The sequence below is a fragment of the Helicoverpa armigera genome, chromosome 22 (genome assembly GCF_030705265.1).
Source record: "Helicoverpa armigera isolate CAAS_96S chromosome 22, ASM3070526v1, whole genome shotgun sequence".
NCBI lineage: Eukaryota > Metazoa > Arthropoda > Insecta > Lepidoptera > Noctuidae > Helicoverpa > Helicoverpa armigera.
The window spans coordinates 9,906,726-9,930,462 of NC_087141.1; the positions used below are offsets into that span (position 1 = coordinate 9,906,726).

General features: G+C 43.2%; 3 protein-coding genes across 3 annotated transcripts; 2 read left to right on the forward strand and 1 right to left on the reverse strand.

Annotated features, from left to right (window-relative positions):
• The first annotated feature begins 1,109 nt into the window (after positions 1–1,109).
• Positions 1,110–17,840, forward strand: LOC110378680 (O-acyltransferase like protein). The gene is made up of 12 exons (XM_021338045.3): positions 1,110–1,259; positions 4,732–4,871; positions 8,584–8,690; positions 11,097–11,311; positions 13,738–13,931; positions 14,050–14,222; positions 14,303–14,488; positions 14,564–14,743; positions 14,823–14,973; positions 16,058–16,241; positions 16,555–16,697; positions 16,762–17,840. The coding sequence occupies exons 1-12, from the start codon at positions 1,181–1,183 to the stop codon at positions 16,915–16,917; spliced, it is 1,908 nt and encodes a 635-aa protein (XP_021193720.3). The 5' UTR covers positions 1,110–1,180; the 3' UTR covers positions 16,918–17,840.
• Positions 17,841–18,084: 244 nt separating this feature from the next.
• LOC110378681 (small nuclear ribonucleoprotein Sm D3) lies at positions 18,085–20,088 on the reverse strand. Its single transcript, XM_021338046.3, has 2 exons — positions 19,627–20,088; positions 18,085–18,570 (listed from the first exon to the last, which is right to left on the reverse strand). The coding sequence occupies exons 1-2, from the start codon at positions 19,934–19,936 to the stop codon at positions 18,488–18,490; spliced, it is 393 nt and encodes a 130-aa protein (XP_021193721.1). The 5' UTR covers positions 19,937–20,088; the 3' UTR covers positions 18,085–18,487.
• A 205-nt stretch (positions 20,089–20,293) lies between these two features.
• Positions 20,294–23,730, forward strand: LOC110378701 (zinc finger protein 668). Its single transcript, XM_049843186.2, is given in 5 exon segments — positions 20,294–20,674; positions 21,110–21,237; positions 22,172–22,533; positions 22,536–22,917; positions 22,995–23,730. Coding segments are annotated over 5 exon segments (1,278 nt in total). The 5' UTR covers positions 20,294–20,518; the 3' UTR covers positions 23,245–23,730.
• Positions 23,731–23,737: the final 7 nt, after the last annotated feature.

The following is a 23,737-nucleotide window of genomic DNA, read 5'->3' on the forward strand; positions in this document are numbered from 1 at the left end:
AAAAAAAAACTCTAATGCTCATGCCCTTGTTCTAGGTAATAAATACATATTTGAATAAATAACTGTCAAAGCTTAAGTTCTTTTAGTTGCAACACCATCTCATTAGGACATCTTAGTCTGCCATCAATCATCCCGAGCTATTCAATGTCACCAACAGTCCATAAACAGAGCTCTTGTCTACAACTGTACCTATGTATGTACGGTGGAACATCACAAGCAACCTATTGACTGTACGATCCATTCATCAAGCTTCACTAATGTAGTTTCACTTGACACTTGTCACTCAAGCACAACACTGTTGTTACTGTTACAGCCTTTTATCGTCCCACTGCTGGGCTCAGACCTCCTCTCACACGGAGAAGGATTGAGCATTAATCACCACGCTTGCTCAATGCGGGTTGGTTATTTCAGACTTCATTGTCCAGGTTTCCTCAAGATGTTTTCCTTCACATTTTTTATCAGCCGTTGGTGTCTAAGAAGATATACTTAGAAAGTACATACAAACTTAGAAAAGTAGCATTGGTACTTGCCTGACCTGGAATCGAACCCACACCCTCATACTCGAGAGGTTGGTTCTTTACCCACTAGGCCACAACGACATGCACAACACTGCTCTTAAGAAATGCTCTAGAAACGAATAATTTATTGTCATCTACATTTAAGATTTACTTCAGCGTCTGGTCTGGTGTGCTAATTTTCATTACAAATTGCAGTTTGGTCTCGGCCCGGCTTATCTACCAAAATTGCAACTGTTTGTTACCAGTTGTCTTTCTCAGTCGCGCAGTTTTTGCAATTGCTTTTATTATCATTGTGCAATGTGCAACGAGAGATTGATGATAAGCTTCCCTCAAATGAAGTCCCTACCAAACCGCAGCATGATTACATTAAGAGAAAAGCGTACGAAATGCGTAACCGTGATTACGCAGGTAAATGCACTCACAAATTACACTGATCTAAATAAATAAGTTGTATCTAAGTATTTTCTTTTGATAAGTTTCCTCCATTTCCTGACATCCGATAACCCCACCACCACCGCTTCTCCGAAAACGTTTTGTATAGTAGCTGTCCGGGCCGCTGTCACATCATCATCTGAATCAACATTAGGTAACCCATTGACAGCTGTAAACAGTTGGACACCGTCGTCGGCGCGAGCGCAGCCGGCAGTCAGTCAGTGCGCAGCATGGGGCCGGTTCGCGCGCTCTCGCTGCTGTTGGCGGCGGCCGGCGCTCTCGCTGCCGAGCCAGTCTTCGACCTCACCGGTACAGTGCAGTGCCCATCATCTCCCAACCTTTCTAAATGTTGGGGTCGGCTTCAGTGCAGTGTCTAGTGTTCCCCCATTTCATTAAGTGGTTTATGCCTTTGGAAAGTTCGGCTGCGGTTTCTTGGTTTGGTTGCGAGTGAAAGGGTAAAAGGGATTTTCGCAAAAGGGTCTTAAATCTTGAGAATATTGTCAGAGTTGTTTGTTGGGCTTCATAATGTCGTCTATAGCAGATAGGTATCGAGCATAGCTTTAATATTATGTTTGAAAGATCTTACGTCGTCCCTTGACTAAAATTTTAAGACTTTTACACCTTTGCCATTTAAACACTTCCAATGTTGTAACTAACTGCACTTAAGTTCTAAATTCTTCATCTTTTGTTCCCACGTTATGGCTGCTTGCATTATCTTCCCGTAGAAATTATTCAAGTTCATGGATTTGACAAATAGGAGTGTTTTTATTCATATAATTATGTGTCTACATCATCTACATTATGTGAAGGTCGTTTCTGCAGTCGGTGCATTTCCGAGGTAGATTAGGGGATGATTAATATTCATCAAAATTCTCAAATGTCAGACAAAACTGTATATTTTTAACAAAATGTAGAAAATCTTCCGGATTAACAAATGCGGTCGATAACTAAAGCATGTAGCTGTCCGAACTACTGGCCTGGCTACCAGTTAGCGGATTGCAGTAAGTGGGTAAGGTTTAGCAAGTGTTACAGTTTGCGGGCACAGGCCTGCGCTGAATACCGCCCGCTTTGCTAACTATGTATTACACTAGTCCACTACTTACATACTGCTCAAACATGACGTTAAGATTAATCGTGTTTCGAAAACTTTATATCGATTTGCTAATAGCCGTAGCTGTAGTGACCCAAAGGTTATTTCATAAGAATTTCATGCATATAACACAGACGATCATAAATCTCACGCTTAGATATTTTATAAGTTTGATGACCTACGTGAGTGAGCTAAGTTATGTCAAATTAGAAGTTGCCAATTCAGATAGAGTAGGCGAAGTTATCGAGGGTGGAGAAAATGCACTAACAAAAATATATTGCAAATATAAGTCCAAACAACTTACAGTTAAATAAGTTATTACCAACAACGCAAGAATCGTAGTGCCTAGTGGTTAAAGCACCTATGTTTCAAGTACGAGGCGAGTTCTATTCCAGATTAGACAAATATATAAAAAATGAAACCCGCTTTCCGTTGTCACGACATAACATGAAAACGGCTTGACTGATTTGGCTGAAAATGAGAGGGGAGGTAACTTAGACCCAGGAGAAGGTTTTTGTCACCATCGGGCTACGGGACACGGGTGAAACCGTGGGGGAAAGCTAGTGTATCAATAAAAATGTACCTATCCTTGATATATCCATGACTCTCATTTCTTCTCTGTATGAGAAGAGGCCGCAGCCCGCGGGCTCATGACATCATGTTAAGAATGCCTGATATTTAAGTAAACATGAAATATCTACTACTTTGTCACCATCAACAGCCAATGTTAGTGAAAATCGTGGTTTAGAAACACATGACAACAACGACATTGTTTACATTGTAAAAATAGCTCATATTTACATAACCGGCTCCGAATGCAACGAACCTATTTCGTGGGTCAACACGCATGCGCGTTGTGGGTCAGTCGGTCTAGTCGGACGAACCGTTTGGAGATAACACCATAGTTTTATATTTGTCTACTATTCGGTAACTATTGATTTCCTAACACTTGTTTGTTAATTTTCTATATAGAGAGAGAGAAATAGTTGATTTAGAAAAGGTTCTATACGTATAGTTAGAGTTATAATGTAGGTTTCATTATTCCATATAGGGATAGCATATACATAACTACCAGTTTAAATGACGCCATCAGTATAACAATCACAAAACTATGCTATGGGTCAAAATTTACGTTTATTGACAATCTGTGAATCGAAAGCGTCAACACTTTTCCAGCGAACTTAAAAACGCGGCACGATTTTTTATAAATCGCGATCTTTGCTCTCTATCCCGATATATTTCACTCCATTAGTTAGATTTATTACTATTTATTGAGTCGTTATGCAGGTGAAGAAGTACAGTAAATACTTAATACCCACTCACTACACAGTTATGTCTGGTCAGTTGGGTCGACATCGTCACCCACTGAGCAATTTCCCTCGTTCGGGAAAGTGTCGAGTGTAATATGTGTTGTAGACAAGTGCTATAGTGTCGCTTTCCATTCCAACAGCTTAACGAGCTTTCCTATTCACATTTACTTATATTGAACCTTCGCTAATGGCAGTTATTACCCAGGTTTTTACTCACCTAGATAAATTACTGTATGTACACTTAGGAGGGATTTATACCTTTCGAGTATTCATTATATGTACTTAAGAATCATGGTTATAATATTCTTTGTCATTTATTTCGCCTGCAGTATAAATTAGAAAACAACACAATTGATGAAATAAATGTATTTATATTATGTAGATTGCACATGTGCATGTAATTCAGTTTCCTGCTCACATTGACCTTTCAGTATCCGGTGCGCGCGCGCAGAGGATGTGCGAGCTCACGCATGCGCCGCAAGTTCACCGGGTCGTTGCGTATTGTTGCTATGTCATACAATTGTATTATTGTATTACCTACAGACATGTATTGTATATTGTTACATGTTGTATATGGTTAGGGGTGGTCAGCTTATTTATTTAACTTACGAGTATCCAATTTTCTGTAGGTACACTTGTAATAACAGGGCTAATTATAATTAGCCTTCGAAGTTTTAGCTACAAGCTGCCTAGTTTTTATTTAAGGTGCAGGTGATAGGTTCACCTACCTCATAAATAAAGCTTATGTATAATGTAACCTTATAAAGGCACACAATAACAATGCTCAGGACTCGGGACAACACAATTATCATATCGGCAAAGCTCAGAAGCCGCATACAAAGGCGGATTAGCATGACAATGTGTCAATCGCAACATCTCGCGAGCACTGCCACTGGTCGGTGCACTGTCGGCGTGCATTGCTGAGTTCTCATCCATCAGATAGTCTTCTGTTTACTCATGCTCGCCTGGTACATCTAATCATATTCTGCACTTGTTCGTGGTTATTGAAACATTTGCTTTTCTGAAGAAAGTTATTTCAAATACTGGTTACAGTAGTTCTCTTTTTCGAATTCTCTTGTTGTGGAACTATTGGAGTTGTCGTGATGTTTGTTCCATTTGTTTTCCTAACTGAGAATCAGAACTTTAACAGAAGGTACTTTCATATAAGTCGATTATAGGCAGTGGTGTGTGTGAAAGTCGATACGGCAAGAAATAATGTTTCTTTCGAGATGACGGCTGATAGAAGAGTATGGAGGGAAAAAAGCTGCGCCGACCTCAAATAAATTTCGGATAAGGGCCGGAGGATGATGATCAATTAGATTGTAGGGGGTTAAGTTCACGGAAGCTTTGTGCAAGATGAGGAAGTCACGTGTTGTTGCAGATGAGCAGTACTACTCGATGCCGCGGCTGTTCGAGCTGGACGAGTGGGCGGGCTGCGTCTCCTCGCGCGGCGCCTACTGCCTCGGCAGCTTCGAGCTGCAGCCCGCGCAGCGCCCGCACGCGCTCTACGACCTCATGGAGGTAACTAGGACACCAGCCAAGTGGCTACACAACAAGGACTTGACTTGGACACGAGTACACTCATTTACCTAACTACAGGCAATGTGACTCCCGAGACACAGGCAATGAGCCTCCCGAGACACAGACAATATGACTCCCGAGACACAGGTAATGTGATTTCAGGAGTTCATGAGAATTTCTGTGTCTCAGGAGTCACATTGCCTGTAGGCAGGCAAGTGAGTGTATGCCGATGCTAAAGAAACAATTGTTGATATCTTTTTTTCTATGTCAGTTTATCGTTTACCGTAACATTGAGCATTCAAAGTTCCAAAATTATAAGTAAATGAACTCAGGATTTCAGGCAAAGTGACTCAGGATTCAAATGCAATGTGACTCTGAAATTTTAATGGACTCAGTTCATTCACAGTGTTACATTGCCTGTGTCTCGGGAGTCACATTGCATTCAATTTTAGAAATTTTAATGCTCAATGTAAACAATGAAACGGTAAACAATTAAACTTAAGTACCTGTAAAGGACTATCAAAATTGTTTCTTTAGCATCGGCATTTCGGATCACAATATAGTTGCGAAATGCTTCGGTGCACCTGTATGGTGAAGTAGAACGAAGTCGCTATTAGTTTCGGAATCATCAGATCATCAGCTCTGCCGTGATGATCTTCGTAGGCAATCGTTTAATTCGCACTTGTCATTAGTCAAGTCGTTAACTATCGCAATAGTGATAACTCTCGTATGTTTCGCGTGGCCTACTTACTGTACTCTCACTTTCATACGTACAACTAAGTTTTATTATTTTTATTGTAACTTATTATATTTCGTCGCATATCATTCAGAACGCACACATACAAACCTCAAATACACCTCATTATAACTGTGTTTGACAATCCTAATTAGGTGTTTTTTTTTGCTTTCTCTATAATCCAAGAAATCTTAAAATTAAAATCTTTTCACTGAAGTCTAGACTCAAAAAGGAAAATAACATTATGCAATTTGAGTGTAGCGCATAAAACCACTCAGTTCATACGTACATCATCACTGAGATGAAACATGAACATCTCAAGTAGAGAGATGAAAGGAGATTAGTCAACATCTTACAACCAAAATACTCAGAGATTGAAAAGCCTGGACATGTTCACAATTAGTTAACATGTGAAACTGGGTACGCGTCTGTCACGTTGAAGGTAATAACTCAGTTAGCATGTATTCACGTCGTCACGTCTACAACTCTGTTGACTGATGACCGCAGTAATTGATGATGATGATGATGATGAGGTCACAACACGATGTCACCCGAAGCCTCTAAGGTTTTAATTAATTCTGGCACTGATTAATGGTTCTATTGGCACTTGTAAAGTTTTGTAACAATCATAGCTGAAGACACGTTAAAAGAAATTCTGAAATATCAAATTATATATTACTCACATGCAAACATTGAACTGATGAGGAAATGGATCAAAATCTCGTTAACATTCTAAATAATAGGCATTATGCTCTGATAGCATTACATTATGTAATTGAACTAATTCCAAAGTTACCGCAATAGACTATACATCTGCGGTTTTATTTTGTAATAGAGATCTACCTTAATAACCGTCTTTGAGAAACTACGTTACGCTATAGTGAAAATGTCAGACTTATCAGATTCATGTCATGTCAGGAGCATCAAATCAAAATCAAATCGTTTTTATTTCCAATAGGCCTTTGCAGGCTCTTATGAAACGTCACATTAATTGCACGGTTCCAAAAAGTTGGTCTCATGGAGAAGAGCCGACTAGAAACTCCATAGACACTCTTTTTAAAAGGTAATATTTTCACAAACATTATAAATATTACATAACAATAGTAAGCTGATAAAATTATACAATGCAACTGATAGGTAAACAGTAAATTGCCATCCTGAGAACAGTTGGTAGATGTGAGTGAAACAGGTGAAGGTCAGAGTCTTCTCACGCATCGTGTAATGGATAGCAAGTCGTCAGGTGACATTAGAACATCTTCACTGTTTCACTAATGACTCTAATGGTCGCGTGATTGCAACGCTGCCAGAATCTTAATAAGGGCTACACGATGAAATGCTGTTTACGTAATAAAAACCTTTTGTTTTGAAATTAGTTTGTGTAGCCTGAAGTTGAAGAGAATGATCGGTCGACTAAAACATATGTAGTTGTAAGTCTGTGCTACCTTGTTTATTTCGTGCTCATCACAACGGCTTCCCACTCTTAACATGGTCAATGAGGATCTTATTCATTCAGCTGTTTTTATTTCAATAGTGAACAGGCTGGATGAACATTTGTTTAACTTTTTCTGGAAACCAAAGTTAGGTAAGTATTGATCTTTCATTTCAATATTAGTAAACCGCTTAGACATCTTTCGAAGCTATGCCAATGATAAATCTAGACGTTTCTAAACGTTCGCGTGCCGGAGCAGTTTAGCTAATTCCTCGAAATAGAACTGTGCTTATGCCTCGGGAGCGGTGCTCGCAGTGAAAGGGACTGGAGGAGCCCTGCAGAGGTCGATGACCTGCGCTCGCCTGCGCCTCACCGGGGCTAGGACTGGCTAGGAGGTCTATAAGTTTCTTGCAGGTTCTTCTCCATGATACCCACTTCTTGGAACCGTGCAACAAGCTTGACGATTTAAAGGCCTGGAGCCCGATTCTCCTAAGTTAATAATGTCAAAATCGAATAGAAATCGAATTGCAATATAATCGCAATAGCAATTTTAACCATATCGGGTATTCTGCTACTAATATAAGACCAATCGTATTCCAACGACATTCGATTGGTCTGCTATTTTGGTGATTTTGGTCTATACGGTAGTTTGCTCTACAATCATATTGCAATAGTTAATCATTTGCAGACAAAATGATTCATTATTGAATGACAGAAAAGGATAAAAACGTTTATTTCAAAGAAAAAAATAGCGGTATGTCACATACGCTTCAATCGTAATTGAGTGGGGATTGGATCGCAGTCGAACGTGAATCGTATGTTGCAAGTAAAATTAGGAGAATCGAGCCCCTGTTTGAAATATAAAAAAAATTAGGCCTAGGTGGTTAGTTACTGGCATTGTTGGAACCGGTATCAGCGCATAGATGCACGATTGATGTTCAACTGTTGTTTCGATTGCTGCAGAAGCACGCTGGACACTGAAAAGCGTGTAGATCAAAACATAATGTGGCGATTGAATTGATTTCTTAGTTATGACCACGGCGAATTAATTAATAAATTATATAAATAAGCGCTCAAAGTTACCGGCATGTCAATGACCTTAGAGCGCGATTGCTCAAGTGTTGCTCAACGCAGGCTCTGCGAGGAATCAGGTTCGAGTCGCGGTTGGGCAACGCGGCTAACCAGCGGTTAGCCTAACCCAGTGTCGGCTACTGATTAGTTCCTGTCACCTGCTGGTAATGTCAGATATTTCTAGCATTTTAGCCAGTCTAGATAGTATTGCAGGTTAGCAACTGTTTCGACGTTAAAATCATACCTAATTACTTTTATGTAACATGAGTTAATGTTCTTTCAGAAGCTTTTCAGTATAATGGATCCAAAACTCATAGGTAAGCTTGTGTGTGGCATCCGGCAGCTGCGTAGTCTTATCAATTGTACTGGCAATGCATTATTTGTGCTATCAACTGTATCTGATGTCCTTTGATACAAACACTTGAATGTCATTAATAACTTGTTTTTAATAATAACAAACGTTGTTGTTCCCTCAGAGCTACTCCGCGAACTACGTGGACAACTTCAACCACACGCGCGTGCACCGCGGCGCGTGCCTGCCGCGCGCATGCGCACCGCACCGCGCACAGCGGCTGCAGGACTGGTAATATACAACCACTGTTCCTTCTAGATGCTTAAACACATACCCAATCTATACTAATATTATAAAGCTGAAGGTTTTGTTTGTTTGTTTGAACGCGCTAATCTCAGGAACTACTGGTCCCATTTCAAAATTTCTTTCTGTGTTAGATAGCCTATTTATCGAGGAGGCCCACTTTCTATTATAGGCTACTTTTTATTCCGGTACGGGAAGTAGTTCCCACGGGATGCGGGTGAAACCGCTGGCAGAAGCTAGTAAATTATATGGAATTTAGTATTGAATACCTTTTGAAAAAGCTTGATTCGAAAGCTTTCTTACTGTCTTCGTGAAACAAAACTAAAGCCTTCCAGACAACATAATATATGAAGTAAAAATAGTAGACGATTCCTAAAAAATGTACCATCAGTTAGCATCAACGGCGGATCCAGGGGGTAGGTCACAAGGTCATGACCCCCCCCTGGGCCAGGTTCGGACCTAAGAGGACCAATAATTGAAATGGTTAAACAGGATGTTTTATGTTTTTGTTATAAGTATAAGATAATTTTTATTCCGAGTGACTAGGTAGATACCTACATAGTTACAGGTAGAGTAGTTTTGCTGAAGAATTCGTGCTCGCAACGCTCGCTCTCTATTCTTTATTTACTCTTTATCCGTACCCAAAAGGAGGAAACGGGACCCTGTTACTAAGAATCCGCTGTCTGGGTTGTCTACATTACATGCTGTATCTCACGCAGGGCCGTCTTAACCTATGGTGCAGGGTGTGCAAATAACCCGGGCGCCTCGATATCAGGGGCGCCGCAGGACGCCCCACCACCATGAAATTTCGAAGAAATTACACCTGTTCGATAAGGAAGTTCCACATTGTATCATGATACTGACAAAAAAGTCTTCTTCGCTTTGTTGGATTAATCATTTTGATTATTTTTAACTTTTAACATCCTCCAACTAAGTGAAAAAAATTCTAGTTCGCTGCGCTCGCGTACGAGGAAATGATTATATCTGTACTGTATTTCTGATTGTTTATTATTTTTATTGACGCACGGAATCAATGAACACAAATGGCACTCGCTTTAATCACGGTTCCTTTTTATTTGTACGTAATTCCCAGTCTGATTTGTGAGTCTTCAAACAAATAATTTTAAAAAGTTCGCGCTCGCTGCGCTCGTGGCTACTTGTTGCTTTACAGTGTACTTAATCAGGTGCTTTTGTGTCGTAGGCTCAAAAAATTTCGCGCTCGCTTCGCTCGCGCTTTTTTGTTTGTCACATGTGTGTAGTTCATATACGAGAAATTGCGCTCACTCTGCTCGGGCCATTTTCTACATGAAAACACTTTTCTTAACATTCGTAAAAATGTCGAGCTTCGTAAAAGTATTGTATTTATATACTTTTAATATTAAAAGAAGTATACGCTACAATATAATATTTTTGTGACTTGACCACGACTGTGTGACCCCCCCCTGGCGCCGAAGCTGGATCCGCCCTTGGTTAGCATACCCATCACGCTTGTTATTTATGACATTTTGTGATTAGCTATAATCGCAACTCATGATTTGTGTTAATTATGACGAGAAAATAACAATTAATTTAAAATAGAAAAAGATACAAACATCTGAATTGACCTGTGTTGCAAGTAGCTCGTTACCGTTGAGCGCGCGTTTAACTCTTTTCTATGAACACATATAGGATTAGCTGTTTCACGCCGTTTCACCCGCGTCCCGGGGAAACTTCTTCCCGCACCCGGATGAAACATAGCCCATGTTCAGCGCAGATACCGTAGCTTCCTAACAGTGAAATAATTATTCAAATCGGTTCAGTAGTTCTGGAGCCTAATCGATGAACAACCAAATCTTCCTATTTTTAGTATTTTAGTGACGAGAGTGAGAGTGAAGAGTAACAGTTTAACCCAAATATTTAATGATAATGGCCCTTCTATAAGTTTTCGTAATCAATGTTTATTGTAATGTGGCGCCGCGCTTGTTTTACGCATACTAATGTTATCATTAGCTGAATATAGCTCATTAATGGCACTGTTACATGTTATATAATCATAGGCGGTGTCTTTATATACAAAGTATTTTTTAATTGGTAAACTTGGTCAAGTCATCTTAGCCTTACAAATCCTTTTAGAACTGCTTAATTCTGATTACAAACTGCGCTGAGAGAATCCCTCCAAAAAACAGCACCTAAGAAAATGACATCTTGATAGACACAATCCGTCTTACCACAAAAACTTTTAAACATCAGTTTAAGACTTGTCTAAAAAAATGTCAGATTATGACGTTGACATATGGTTCATTTTGCAGCCACATTTTTTTTAGACAAGTGTAATACAGATGTTTAAGTTTTTGTAGTAAGGCCAAATACGTTTGAGTTTTGTCAACGTTCACATAGCTACGCTGATGTTCCCAGGTTCAGTGCGTGCGTGAACGCGAGCACGTGGTCGCGGTACAACCTGTCGGCGCGGCTGCTGCGGCTGGAGTACTGCGCCGCCGCCCCGCGCGCGCCCGCGCAGGCGTCGCTGTCGCCCAGCCAGCGCGCGCTGGCCGGCGTGCTGGCCGCGCTGCTGGCGCTGGCGGCCGTCAGCACCGCGCTCGACCTCACGCTGCCAGAACACGCCAGGAAAGGTAACACATCAACCAGGGGGCCGATTCTCCTTATTTCACTTAAGCGACATACGATTCACGTTCGACTGAGATCCAATCCCGACTCGATTACGATTGAAGCGTATGTGGCATTCCGCTATTTTCTCTTTGAAATAATCGTTTTTATTCTTTTCTGTCATTCAATAATGAATCATTTTGTCTGCAAATGATTTATGATTGCAATATGGTAGAGCAAACTACCGTATACTTAGACCAAAATCACCAATATAGCAGACCAATCGCAAACCAATCGAATGTCGTTGGAATACGATTTGTCTTATATTAGTAGCAGAATGCCCGATATGGTTAAAACTGCTATTGCGATCATATTGCGATTCGATTTATATTCAATTTTGACATTATTAACTTAGGAGAATCGGGCCCCAGGAGACGTGCTGACTTCTAACATATAGGGCCCCGAAACTAGATGGCCGATATTAACTAAAGTCATTACAAAAAGTGTGATATGTAATCCAATTCCTGAAGAGGTCACGGTGACCTATGATGGAGCATTTAAGATGCACGGGGATGCATCTCAGAGCGTCAGACGTTATTTATGATTAGGTAAACAGTCGATACTAGCTAGACATAGTTACAACACCAAAATGAGACATGCAACATATATCTTCCAGCAGTTCTGCAGATTACAGCTGTTTTTCAAAGTCGGCGCCAACAACTAGTCGACCATAAGCTTGATTACCAAATTCCGACAGGTCAGCAAACCATCCGATCGCTCGTCACGCGGCTGTTAGGTAATATCTACGGGAGTGACCCCTGACACCCCCTGACGGCTCACAGCCCCAGCTTACTTGTCACGTCACATTGTCACGGTCTATTGACAACTTGAGACTGATAGGTTGATGATTTGCCTATTTGTTAAAGAGGATCAAATGGAAAGAGGAATGTAAAAACATGTTGAGGTTTCCTTATGTACTATCTCTATGTATTCCTTATTTACTCTCTTATGTACTACTTCTTAGAAGGTACCTCCTTTATGTACTCCCTACGACTAGACAAAAAAGGCCGCCCGCACCACACCAAGTAAACTTCTGATTATTATAGAATGAAGATAATGCATCAGTAACAGATGCTTCATTCTACTGCTAACAGTGGAAAGTGCGATTTGTCACTGTTAGCTTATTATTATCACGAACTTGCTGCTTAACGCCGTATAATGGCGGTATTGCCAAAGAACAAATAGTTGGTAAAATAGCTAACATTATTGTGTTCAGGGAACCGGCAAACATGGTCATTATTGCTAATAGTTTGATGACAGCCTGTGTGGGATTTGGTGAGTGTCATTACAGCGGTTATGTTACGGTCAATCCCTCACTATATAGCTATTACTTTGTAGGTAAATATAATAGTATTACGGGTTTTATAACTAAACGGCCTGCATAATGTACGTAATTAAGGTAATTTTACGTAAAATACAGAAGTTTAGAGTTTGCGTAAACACACATTGAGCGATCGCTTGGGTTAGTGGCGCAGCGGCGCTTGCGCATGTTTAGTACAATTCGACAGAAAGACAAACAATCTGAACTATTACTCGTAATAGGTAGCGAGAGTAAACGTGTTCTGTGTGATCGGAGATATTTATAAATGGTATACCTGGTGGCATTTCAAACTGGCTCTTATGAACAAAGTTAATTGTACTAGTAGGTATTAGAATTAAAAGAGTATATGACCTATGTTCATTTTCAGATCAATTCCTATGACGCATAACAGTGGCCAGTATTGTTCCAAGATACAAGTGTAACTTCTGGCTCACCTGCCAGCCGGCGCGCGCTCATTGCAGCAATCACTAGTTATTTATTCGTGCTGTTAACCACAAAAAATACTTCCAACTATGATTTGCTATGCGGTTCTTTATGCTTTCCCAACAAGTATTGTACCTACCACAAAAAATAAGAAGGCTATTGACTATACACTAAGTACTTGAGACAAACTTTTTTTCATAATCAGTAATCTGATTTTATTTACTTTCTAGTTCAGAAGCTCGCGGTGATATCTTTAACAACAGCAAGACCTTAAGAATATTCAAATAAGTTGTTTTCTTAAGTAATGCTAGTTCCGGTGATGACGTGACTGTCGGCAGTCGAGTAAACAATATGATGTAACTGTTGCGCGGGAGTGTCGGGTGCGGATCTGTCGTGTTTGCGCGCTGTCCAACCGCAGCGCGAGCACTTTCATTAGCCGAGCATTCAGTGCAGCGCCGGGGTTGTAACTAACTAGTACAAGTTGCGAAATATCAATGGATGACTGGGCTACTCAGGCTGACCAATTATTGTCAGATGAAGATGTAGTTTTTAGGGATCTAAATCATTTCAGCGGACATGTACAAAATCCGCCATCCAACTGAGCTACAAAGACACGTTCTCAAAGTCCCGTAATTGTTCGTTGATCAGGTGCGGAGTGGGCGCTGGCGTGGTCGCTGCCGGGCTGCTGGCGCGCGCTGCTGGCGCCGCCGCCGCGCTCGGCGCGCACCGACCTCGCCAGCTTCGACGGGCTGCGCGTGCTCACCATGCTGGTCGTCATCATCGAGCACGTCTGCTGGATCACCACGCAGACCTACCTCACCGACACCAGGATATACGAACAGGTCACCACGCTTCACCACACTCAAACCAGAGCCTCTCGTCTGCTCTCAGTTTTTTTAAGGAATAGAAAAGTATGCAATGTATTTTTGAAAGTACGTAAAGTGTCGTTATTATCCACAGATCCGCGGCTCAATAGACGTGGTCCTCATGACGAACAGCACGCTAGTGGTGCAGATCTTCTTCATCATGTCGTCGTTTCTCCTGGCGCACAAGCTGCTGCAGCAGCGGCGCCGCGGGGAGCACGTGCCGCCCTTCTCCACCTTCGTGGAGACCATGCTCAATAGGATCATCAGGCAGGGACACACACATTATAATGGGAAAAATTTAAGAAGTGTAAAAAATCTGAATGAATAATATATTTGTTGTGGTGCAGGGTGTCTCCATCGTACTGGATGGTGGTCTGGTTCGCGGCGTCGTGGTGGGAGCGCCTGGGCCGCGGGCCGCTGTGGGCGCCGCTGGTGGGCAGCGAGGCCGCCGTGTGCCGCCGCAAGTGGTGGACGCATCTGCTCTATCTCAACAACATCCTGCACGCGGACGACAAGTGCCTCATACAGACCTGGTCAGTACACACTCCTGCATCAGTACAACACATAAGGCCTTGCCACTGAGTGTTAGCTGCGACCTGTGTGTGCAGGTACCTGGCGGCGGACATGCAGCTGTACGCGGCGTGCCTGGCGCTGACGCTGGTGCTGTGGCGCTGGCGGCGCGCGGCGCTGGCCGTGCTCGGCGCGCTGCTGCTCGCCTCCATCGCGCTGCTGTTCGGCCTCGCCTACTCCTGGCAGCTCGTGCCCACCTACGTCATGCATCGTCCTGAGTAAGTCTAGCAAGATGCTATAACATAAGCTCTGTGGGTTCGGAGTCTGCTGCTTAGCTGAGGCATGTTCCGTGGTCAGGTCGGTGCGGCTGGCGTACGACGGGGAGCGGTCGTTCAACGTGCTGTACCAGTCGCCGCTGGGCAACGTGCCGGGCGCGCTGGCGGGGCTGCTGCTGGCGCACCTGCACCACGCGCTGCTCGACCACGACGTGCCGCTGTCGCGCTACAAGGTACCGCTAGACCAGCTTGTCACACAGACCACAGTGACACTGGAGCTCACGACTTGACCAAGTGCTCAGTCTGTGCATCAGTGACTCGCGTTTCGCCATTTGTTTTAGACTCAGAACTTTGAAGTAGCAGCGTTCAAGCTGCATTTATAGTTTCTGGAGAAGATAAGCCAAGCTATTTTCTCTTTGATCGTGTCGTATCTTTCTGCAATGCTGACCACCTCATTTCCCACTGCAATAACTAACGAGCGTGACGCAAGCTATTCCTAATGCAGCTATAGATAGATTACATTATTGAGCGAGGGACGTACCTAATCAAAACGAAAACCATACCTACATATGATATGTGATACATACAACCATGTGAAAGATTTATTGTAATTTACCATTCTATTTAAAAGTACCTATGTAGGTACTGTGTATTCTTTAGGACTGAACATTCGAACGACTGAAACTTAATGAGAAGTGCATGTAGGTAATACTAAGAAGCTTGTGATGAATGACATGCTATCCAACCATTTGCAAACTGACAAAGTATTGTGCAAGCGGCATCACGCGGATTACTTTAGGATACATCACATTTATCTACCATCAGAAACAATTGCAATTCGCTGTTGTATGCAGGAGGATGTATGATCTTATAACGCTAACAACTATGTTAAGCCTATCGTTAGTCTTGTAATAATACATGTTGAAGAGTTGATGTGTGTGTTTGCTTGTGTCAACAATGTAACGTCTCGCTGATGCCTGTAATATTCCAACACGTTCAGATAATGCTGGAGCCGAGCCGGAACACAACATGCACTTTACTTCAATGCCTACAATCAAAGAGCGTACACCTTCAATGCATCACGTAAATATAGGACGTTGATCATAGTCCATTATCTAGATAATTGCAAGTGTAAAAAATATACGTGGTGGTTAGGAAAAGTGATATGTCTGTACTGTACGAATAACAGCAATTATTCAGCATCATTATTTTCTTAAGCCTGTTGTAATGTACGTATAGGTATAGTTCTCTTCTTTGGCAAGTTTCACGCTACTTGAACAAGCAACGTGGTGCAGTGAGTTGTGTGCGGTGCTGCAGGTGTTCGGCTGGGTGTCGGTGGCGAGCGTGCCGGCGGCGGCGTGGTGGGTGGCGGCGTCGCCGCTGGCGCTGGGCCGCGGGCCGCCCGCGCGCCTGCCCGCCGCCGCGCTGGCCGCGCTCGAGCGTCCCGTCTTCTCCTTCTTCGTCGCCATGGCGCTGCTCGGCGCCATGAACGGCGTGCACTGTGAGTACAACTTATTGACGTCGCCTTTCAATTGCCATCAAAGAATTTTTAGTTCGAAACAAACGTTGAAAGCTTTAAAAATGCGTTAGATTTTGTGAGGAGGCGATGTTTCGCATTCCTGAGGAAAATAGATAAGTGTGTGTCTAAGTACGAAGATTTTTTTGTTTTGTGACGTCCATTCATTTCATAATGGATCACTAGTTCTAGACGACGGCGACGGGTCGTGTTCCTTGAAATGCCTTTTGCGGTTCAGGGCTATAGTGGCTCTTTGACACAATGCTGTGTTGAGGTAAGAGCAAGTGTGGTGTTGCAGCGGGCGTGCGGCGCGTGCTGTCGTGGCGCGGCTGGGCGGGCTGGGCGCGGCTGTCGTTCGGCGCGCTGCTGCTGCACATGCCCATCAACAAGTCGCTGGTGGCGGCGCGCCTCATGCCCTCCATGCTGGACCGCCAGTCCGCGGTGAGTACACCCGCCTGTCCTGGCCTGCACGTGCCTCCCTGTACTGACGCGGCGTGTCCGGCAGATCGTGGAGTGGTTCGGCGTGGCGGCGGTGTCGTACATGGCGGCGCTGCCGCTGGCGCTGCTGGTGGAGCTGCCGGCGCAGCGCCTGCACCGCGCGCTGAGCCGCCCCGCGCCGCGCGCCGCCGCCGCCGAGCCCGCCGACAAGCCCAGCCTGTGACCTGCGCCCTGCGGCACCACTCTGCACGGTCACGGCGAACTATTGGAAATTATTCTAGGCTGGACCTAGACGGAGATCGGTTTACGGGCTGCACTACAAAATGTAGCAGTTCTCGGTTACTCAAGATTTTCAAAAATGTGGTATCTACTCGGATCTAAGTGTAAATATTTCTCCTTCATATGCACATAATTCGAGCGTAAAGTAGCATTAGAATATTAAACTAGGTATACATGAAACAGTTGCCTAGGTATGCAGAATCACAAAGGTACAGCCTTCTAAGTTAAATTGACTAGGTGTGTGTACATGAGAGTAAATTACAAATGGAGTATTGTCGCTCTCGTCAATAAAGAAAGAAGGAATGTTGAGTAACAAAATAATAATAATATTTATGAGCGAAAAAATCTGTAATATTTAGTGTAAACTAAGTATTGACAGAGTTTTCGCAATGATAGCTTGACCACGGCGAGCACGTGAGGCCATCGTGAGTGTGTCGCCATAGCACGGTGCCCGCGTGTCCGCGCGGAACGAATTGTAACTATAAGTTACGTAGAACTGATTAACAATAGCTTAAGTTGTATAGATATGTATTCTTACTATCTTGGTATTAGCCTCGACGGACATACAGACTGTAAGCAGAAATATACAGAACTTGTCCCTCGACGCCATGTGATAGTAGATAGATGATAGATAGGGCTCCGGCCACGGTGTGAGTTAGCTAGGGTGTGTGTCATAATTTATGATTAAGATTTAATTTGTACTATTGACACTGTGTTACTTGAGGAAATACTACAAAATGGATCACTGCAATATTCTGTTTTCACACCTGCGCATGCGATGCGGGTGTGTCCGGGCGGCGAACTATTTTGTCGTAGCTTCAGCTCCCATGACATAGTACAGTTCAATAAATCTATTCGTAATATAAATGTTGTTTATGTTTTCGCCTTTTGCTAAAAATAAAATAAAACCATACAATAACATTCTGTGGAGCATGTTTGAGGCTCAGCTCATAAGGTCTGATTGACAGCAAGGGCAACATGTTGGGGTCAGATTCTATGCAGCTGAATACCAGTGTTTTACATAGAGGACCGGCTAACCCTGGGCAACCTCACGGCAGAACTACTTGTCAGACTATCTAGTCTCTAACAACCCACGAAATAAATAAGAATATTACTTTATAGAGTTTATTCCATATCTTACACACATTGGTGTGATCACAAAATTGTCACACATTTACAAGACATACTTGCTACCAAAACCACATTGGTATACTCTCGAGTCATATTTGACTAATAAAATATCGCCATTATTTGGCATGCTGATCCAAAGCCAACACTGATCAATTCTGGGTTTTTATCTACTAACTTGGATGAAACTAACCTTTCTGTGAAAGTATGACCACAAATTGAACATAACAAATTATAAACAGGGCCACAGTTTGGATTTATGAAGCTAGTTTGGCAATGCCACTTGAAAGTGTGTACATTGGTTAGAACTTAAAAATAATGATATCTTAGAGTAGCCTACTTATTATATATTATAACTAGACAGATGTTATCACGGGTGTGGTAGGCTAGCGTCGCGATGGTCCCGACCCGCCCTGCCAGCCGCCCCGGTGCCCTCCCCCTCGACCGCCCGCCCGGCCTCGCCCGGCAGCTGGAATACACATCAACATTATTAATAACATTCAACTATCATACAACAATAAAATTTATTTTCAGTCTTGGTTATGCTTTCAGACTAGTCTTTGCACAACAATCCTTATTAATATTATAAATGCCAGGGTAAGTCAGTAGGTAGGTAGGTAGGTAAAACTTTCAAATACATGGCTGCAGCCAAGGAAAACTACAAAAGGCACCAAGATGTAAGTAAACCTCACTAGCAATTTGAGCCATTTAGGGTTGAAACCTTAGGACCATGGGGCCCAAGTGCCCACAGAACATTAAGATATTAGCAAGTGCTTAGTGGAGTAAACTTGTGACCAAAATGCTTTTTTTTTAACAACATCAAAAATCATCTAATGACCCTTCCCGCTGAGGGTTAGCAGCGGTGAGGGTGAACCAATGTGACCAAAGGGCTGACTTCAGACTTAGAAAGAGTAGTTACTTCACTTGTCAATTATTTGTAAACATTTATTGTTACCTATTTGAAAATTTTAGACATCAAGTTTGTATAAATATCTATATTTTCTCATTTAGAAGAGTCACTGCTAAAATCTATACTCCATTCAAAATAACATTAGAAATTTAAGTAAACCTTTTTTACTGTTTGTTCAACCGATTTTAACTTCTATTCCGTAGACAAAAGAACGGAATTGAAAGCAAAATAGTGGTTACAATACCAAGTATTTACTGCAGCCGCCATAAATCATACTACTAATGCAATAGAAGTCAAAATCGGTTGAACAAACAGTAAAAAAGGTTTACTTAAATTTCTAATGTTATTTTGAATGGAGTATAGTATACTTTAATGTTGATTTTAGTCAGATACAGTTGGTTGTTTAGTTGAAATCAAGAAAATAATAGTAAATTGCTGACTTTGTTCATTAATACATAGATTTGAAAAGTCAGTAGTCACTGTGGATTGTAGGAGTATCAGCTCACTAGAGGCCAATGACTTCACATAGCAACAGAGATATGTTTTGTTATCAAACAAGTGGTATTGATACTGAGACGGTCATTAGATACTACGCGTTAATGAAATAATACTAACCCTGTGCTCGTAATATCGCACTCTTGCCGCGTCCTGCGGTCGGCTTATTCCCTTGACGTTTAAACATAGGCGCATTTTTTAACATGTCCGGTAATATAAGGAACCTGATCTTTGATCCCCTTATGTACACATTCTCCAGCTGGGCTACGCGCCCGTCCCGATACGTCACGGTGACGAGCGTCATTTGGCAATTCATGTTATCTTCAGCCTCAATAAGCTTCCCGCGATATACTTCGCCGGTGTTCGTTTCACAGGTCACTACATGGCCTTCCGCTTCGTGTAGTACTTTAATTGGAACGCCAATCGACATCTTCAAGGTTTTAATAGCACTACCACTTGAAAATGATCACTATAAGTTCAAATTAGGCGAGATGAAAATGGATTTTATAACGTTTACGAAAAATAACCCCCAAAACAGCATAAACAATCAAAACATAACCATAGACAATAGTTTATGAACGTTTATAGCTTTTAAGATTTTCACTTGTTTATGACCATTTGTCAACTGCCAAATCATAAAAAAGAAACATAATATAAATATCATTCGCTAAGCTCACGTACTCATCGAACTCTTCATAAAATTTTATAATCAGGAATCCAGAAGGATTTTGAAAAGTTTAGAAAAAAAAGCAGGTCTAGAACACATAAACAAAAATCAAGCATGTTTGAAATATAGTCCAATTGTCTATGTATGAAATGGTTGACGCGTCGCGTTTGTCAATTATTGTCAAACAAGAAAACTTTAAACTGTCAAAAATCAAAACCGAAGCCGCGGTGTTGTTTTTGACCCGTTTTTTTCTGTTCTGTATTCTTAATAAGGAATTAAAACCGATTTAAATCTCGGTTAATAAATATTGCATGCGACAGTTCAGTAAGTTTTATGTCTTAAAATATGGCGGCCGAAGTGATGAAGTTGGAGGTAGAGATGGAGACGTGTTGTGTATGCGGCGGCGGCGGCGAGCTGCTCTCACCGGAGGAGCACGACGCGGGCGCTCCGCCCATGCAGGTGCCGCTGCGCACCATGTTAGTGCACCTCAACTCCAGCAAGGTACGGTATAAAAACTAACTTGAAGCATCAGACAGACATAACTCTTTCATAACCTAAGTATAGTGTTGGCGGGAACCAGTGTCCTAAGTACAAAATTGTATTGGTTAACTATGGAGCTTTCACTGACAAAACCACTTAAAGTGTTCCGTTTGTCTTGATTAGCAACTAAACACACCTTAAATGAATAGGTGCTGTCAATAACATCCCTAATATAACCCACTGATCATACTTCTCTCTTCCATAGTCATTTATAAAACCATGGAGGAAGACTTGTGGAACCTAAGAATGAATGATCATGATACCTTTCACAAGTATTCCTTAAAAACCAATTATGTTAAACTAAATCAGTTCATTAGCTTTAGTAAATGACAGTACTGGACTTGGTTAGTCAAGAACTGTAGAAGTGTCATGTCGGTACTGTCTACTTGCTGGCAGGTGGTGCCTGAAGGACGTCTGTGCGGCAGCTGCATCAGGCGCACCATGGAGTCCTATGAGTTCAGCACAGCACTCTCATCCCGAGGAGTTCCACCACTCAGTGAGAAGATCAGGGCACTGAGAAGAAGGTCTTTGTGTTTCATTTCTATCCAAAATATGTGTAACCAATTTGAAAAATTATTTTATTGTTAGAAAGTTACATTCTTCCTGAGTAAACTAGGCTATTTTATCCCAATATGGGCAGTTCCCACAGGATGCATGTAAAAACATAGGAAAATGGCTAGTATGTAAATAATGGTTTCCCAGATTCACAACTCTTTGTAAATTGCAACACTTATAATATAAAAGTGGTGTCTGCTTGTTTTCTAGGTACATAGTTGATCAACTCTGGGAAAATAATAAACTGCAGTTGAAATGTACCATCTAACGCATTGAATTTTAGCTAATTGGTCAACTTACGGTACCTAGCCGTAATTTCATAATTAACTATATTGCTACAAGTAAAATCATCCACAAATGGGCCAATTGTTGTCCAGTGTACTATTTGACAGTACACTACTATCCGTCACTTAATACACTTTTCTCTGATTGGTTGACAGCACTTGTCATAAGCATGAGCACATGAGTCTTTTAACCAATCAACGTACACCTCGCCTTTGTCAGTAAGTTTTGTATTTAACAGTAAGGCGTCGTCCTAATTGGGAGCGATCGTGCGATGGCGCGATGCGTTTTTCATCTCACGATCTCACTTGCGAGGTTCAAATAGGACACTCTGATGAAATCTGTATGTTTGAACTCATCGCACGACGAGAACGCATCGTGTCATCGTACAATCGCTCCCAATTAGGACGACGCCTAAGGCGTCGTAAATTAATCAACTTACTAAAATACATATATGTTAAATAGTCCATTTCAACTGCCATTTATAATTTTCCGAGAGTTGGTCAACTACCTATAAAATTGATCAACTTACGTGTTTTGTTATTTTCCAGTGACATATTTATTTTATGATCAATATAATGTTACCAGCATAAACACCAGTATAAATGTTTTTAAAATTAGGTTGCATGAGCTGACTCAGAAGATCGACGTGTTCATCGTGGTGGGCGGCGCGGGCGCGGGCGGCGCCTACTCCGAGGAGGACATCATCATGGTGGAGCGCGAGTCGCTGGCGGCCGCCGCCGCCGCCGACGACGCCGAGCTGCAGCGCGCCCGCAACGCCCGCGGCGACCACGTGTACCAGTGCTCCGTGTGCCCGCAGTCCTTCCCGCGCCTCGCCGACTTCCGCGCCCACGCCGCCGCGCACCCCGCCGCCGCCACGCACTGCTGCTGGACGTGCGGCGCGCAGTTCCCGGGCCGCGCCGCGCTGCGCCAGCACGCGGCCCGCGCCTGCGCCGCGCTGGCCTGCCAGCTGTGCGGCCGCGCCGCCGCTGGCCCGCCGAGCTGCGCCGCCACGAGGCCGCGTGCCCGCCGCGCTGCCCCGCCTGCGCGCTGCTGCTGGCGGACCGCGCGGCGCTGGCGGCGCACTGCGCGGCGCTGCACGGGCGCGGCGCGCGGCCGCCGCTCGTGTGCGCGCAGTGCTTCCGCACGTGCGACACGCCCGAGCTGCTGTCGGCGCACATGCTGCGCCACCGCCAGGCCAAGCAGTTCGTGTGCGGCTACGACGGCTGCATCCTGCGCTTCGCCACGCGCGCCAACCTCATGGCGCACATCCGCAAGTGCCACGCCGGCGACCTGCCCGAGCCCGAGCCCGCGCCCGCGCCCGAGGAGCCCGCGCCCACCACCACCTGCGAGCACTGCGGCCGCACGTCAGTACTCTGCGCCATTTTACCTGCATTCAATGTGTGTGTATAGCCTTTGTCAGACATGAGTAACATGTTCGCAGGTTCGGCTCGGTGGCGGCGATGAAGCGTCACGCGCGCGTGCACCGCGGCCGCGACTCGGCGCCGGCGCCACAGGTACGTACACACGTGCACGACGTGCCGCGTGCTGCGCCGTGTACTGACGAGCCGCGTGTGCAGGACGAGGGCGCCGACTCGCCGGAGGGGGAGGACATGGAGGGCGAGGTGGAGTACCTGGAGGTGGACGAGCTGGACGACGCCGAACAGAAGCCCATGCTCATGCAGATGGACTGAACTGACGCCGCGGGACCCTCGCCACTGCCCGTAGCACACTCTTTGACTGCATGGTTTCATTCAATATTCCTCTGTTCTTTGTAAATATCTACTATTTCTACAAAACCATACTGGTAAAAGTGCCTGCTAAGAATGATAAATACAATCCTGATGAAATGTTGACCTATACTAATATTAAACTTTGTTTTTTGGTTGTAATGGATAAACTCCTGGACCGATTTTAAATATTCCTTCACCATTAGAAAGCTATATTATCTGCGAGTAACATAGGAGGCTATATTTTATCCCGGTGCGGGCAGTAGCTCCCACGGGTTGCGGGTGAAACCGCGGGAAAACTAGTAACCTATGTAGTGGACTCAAGTGAACCTCTACAATGAAAATGTGGATAAAATATATTCATGTTAACTTGTAAGCTTATGCTTACACATTGATGGTTTCTATAGTTTTAGTAAACTCTAAAATAAATATAATAAATTTTTATAATAAGGTCCTT

Excerpts from the sequence above, each read along its gene's own strand:
- LOC110378680 (XM_021338045.3), top strand. The coding sequence starts at position 1,181 with ATGGGGCCGGTTCGCGCGCTCTCGCTGCTGTTGGCGGCGGCCGGCGCT. Across the intron at positions 4,872-8,583 it reads CGCTCTACGACCTCATGGAG|AGCTACTCCGCGAACTACGT; the intron begins GTAACTAGGACA and ends TTGTTCCCTCAG. Across the intron at positions 16,242-16,554 it reads CGCCATGAACGGCGTGCACT|CGGGCGTGCGGCGCGTGCTG; the intron begins GTGAGTACAACT and ends GTGGTGTTGCAG.
- LOC110378681 (XM_021338046.3), bottom strand. The coding sequence starts at position 19,936 with ATGTCGATTGGCGTTCCAATTAAAGTACTACACGAAGCGGAAGGCCAT. Across the intron at positions 18,571-19,626 it reads TGCGATATTACGAGCACAGG|CTGCCGGGCGAGGCCGGGCG; the intron begins GTTAGTATTATT and ends TGTGTATTCCAG.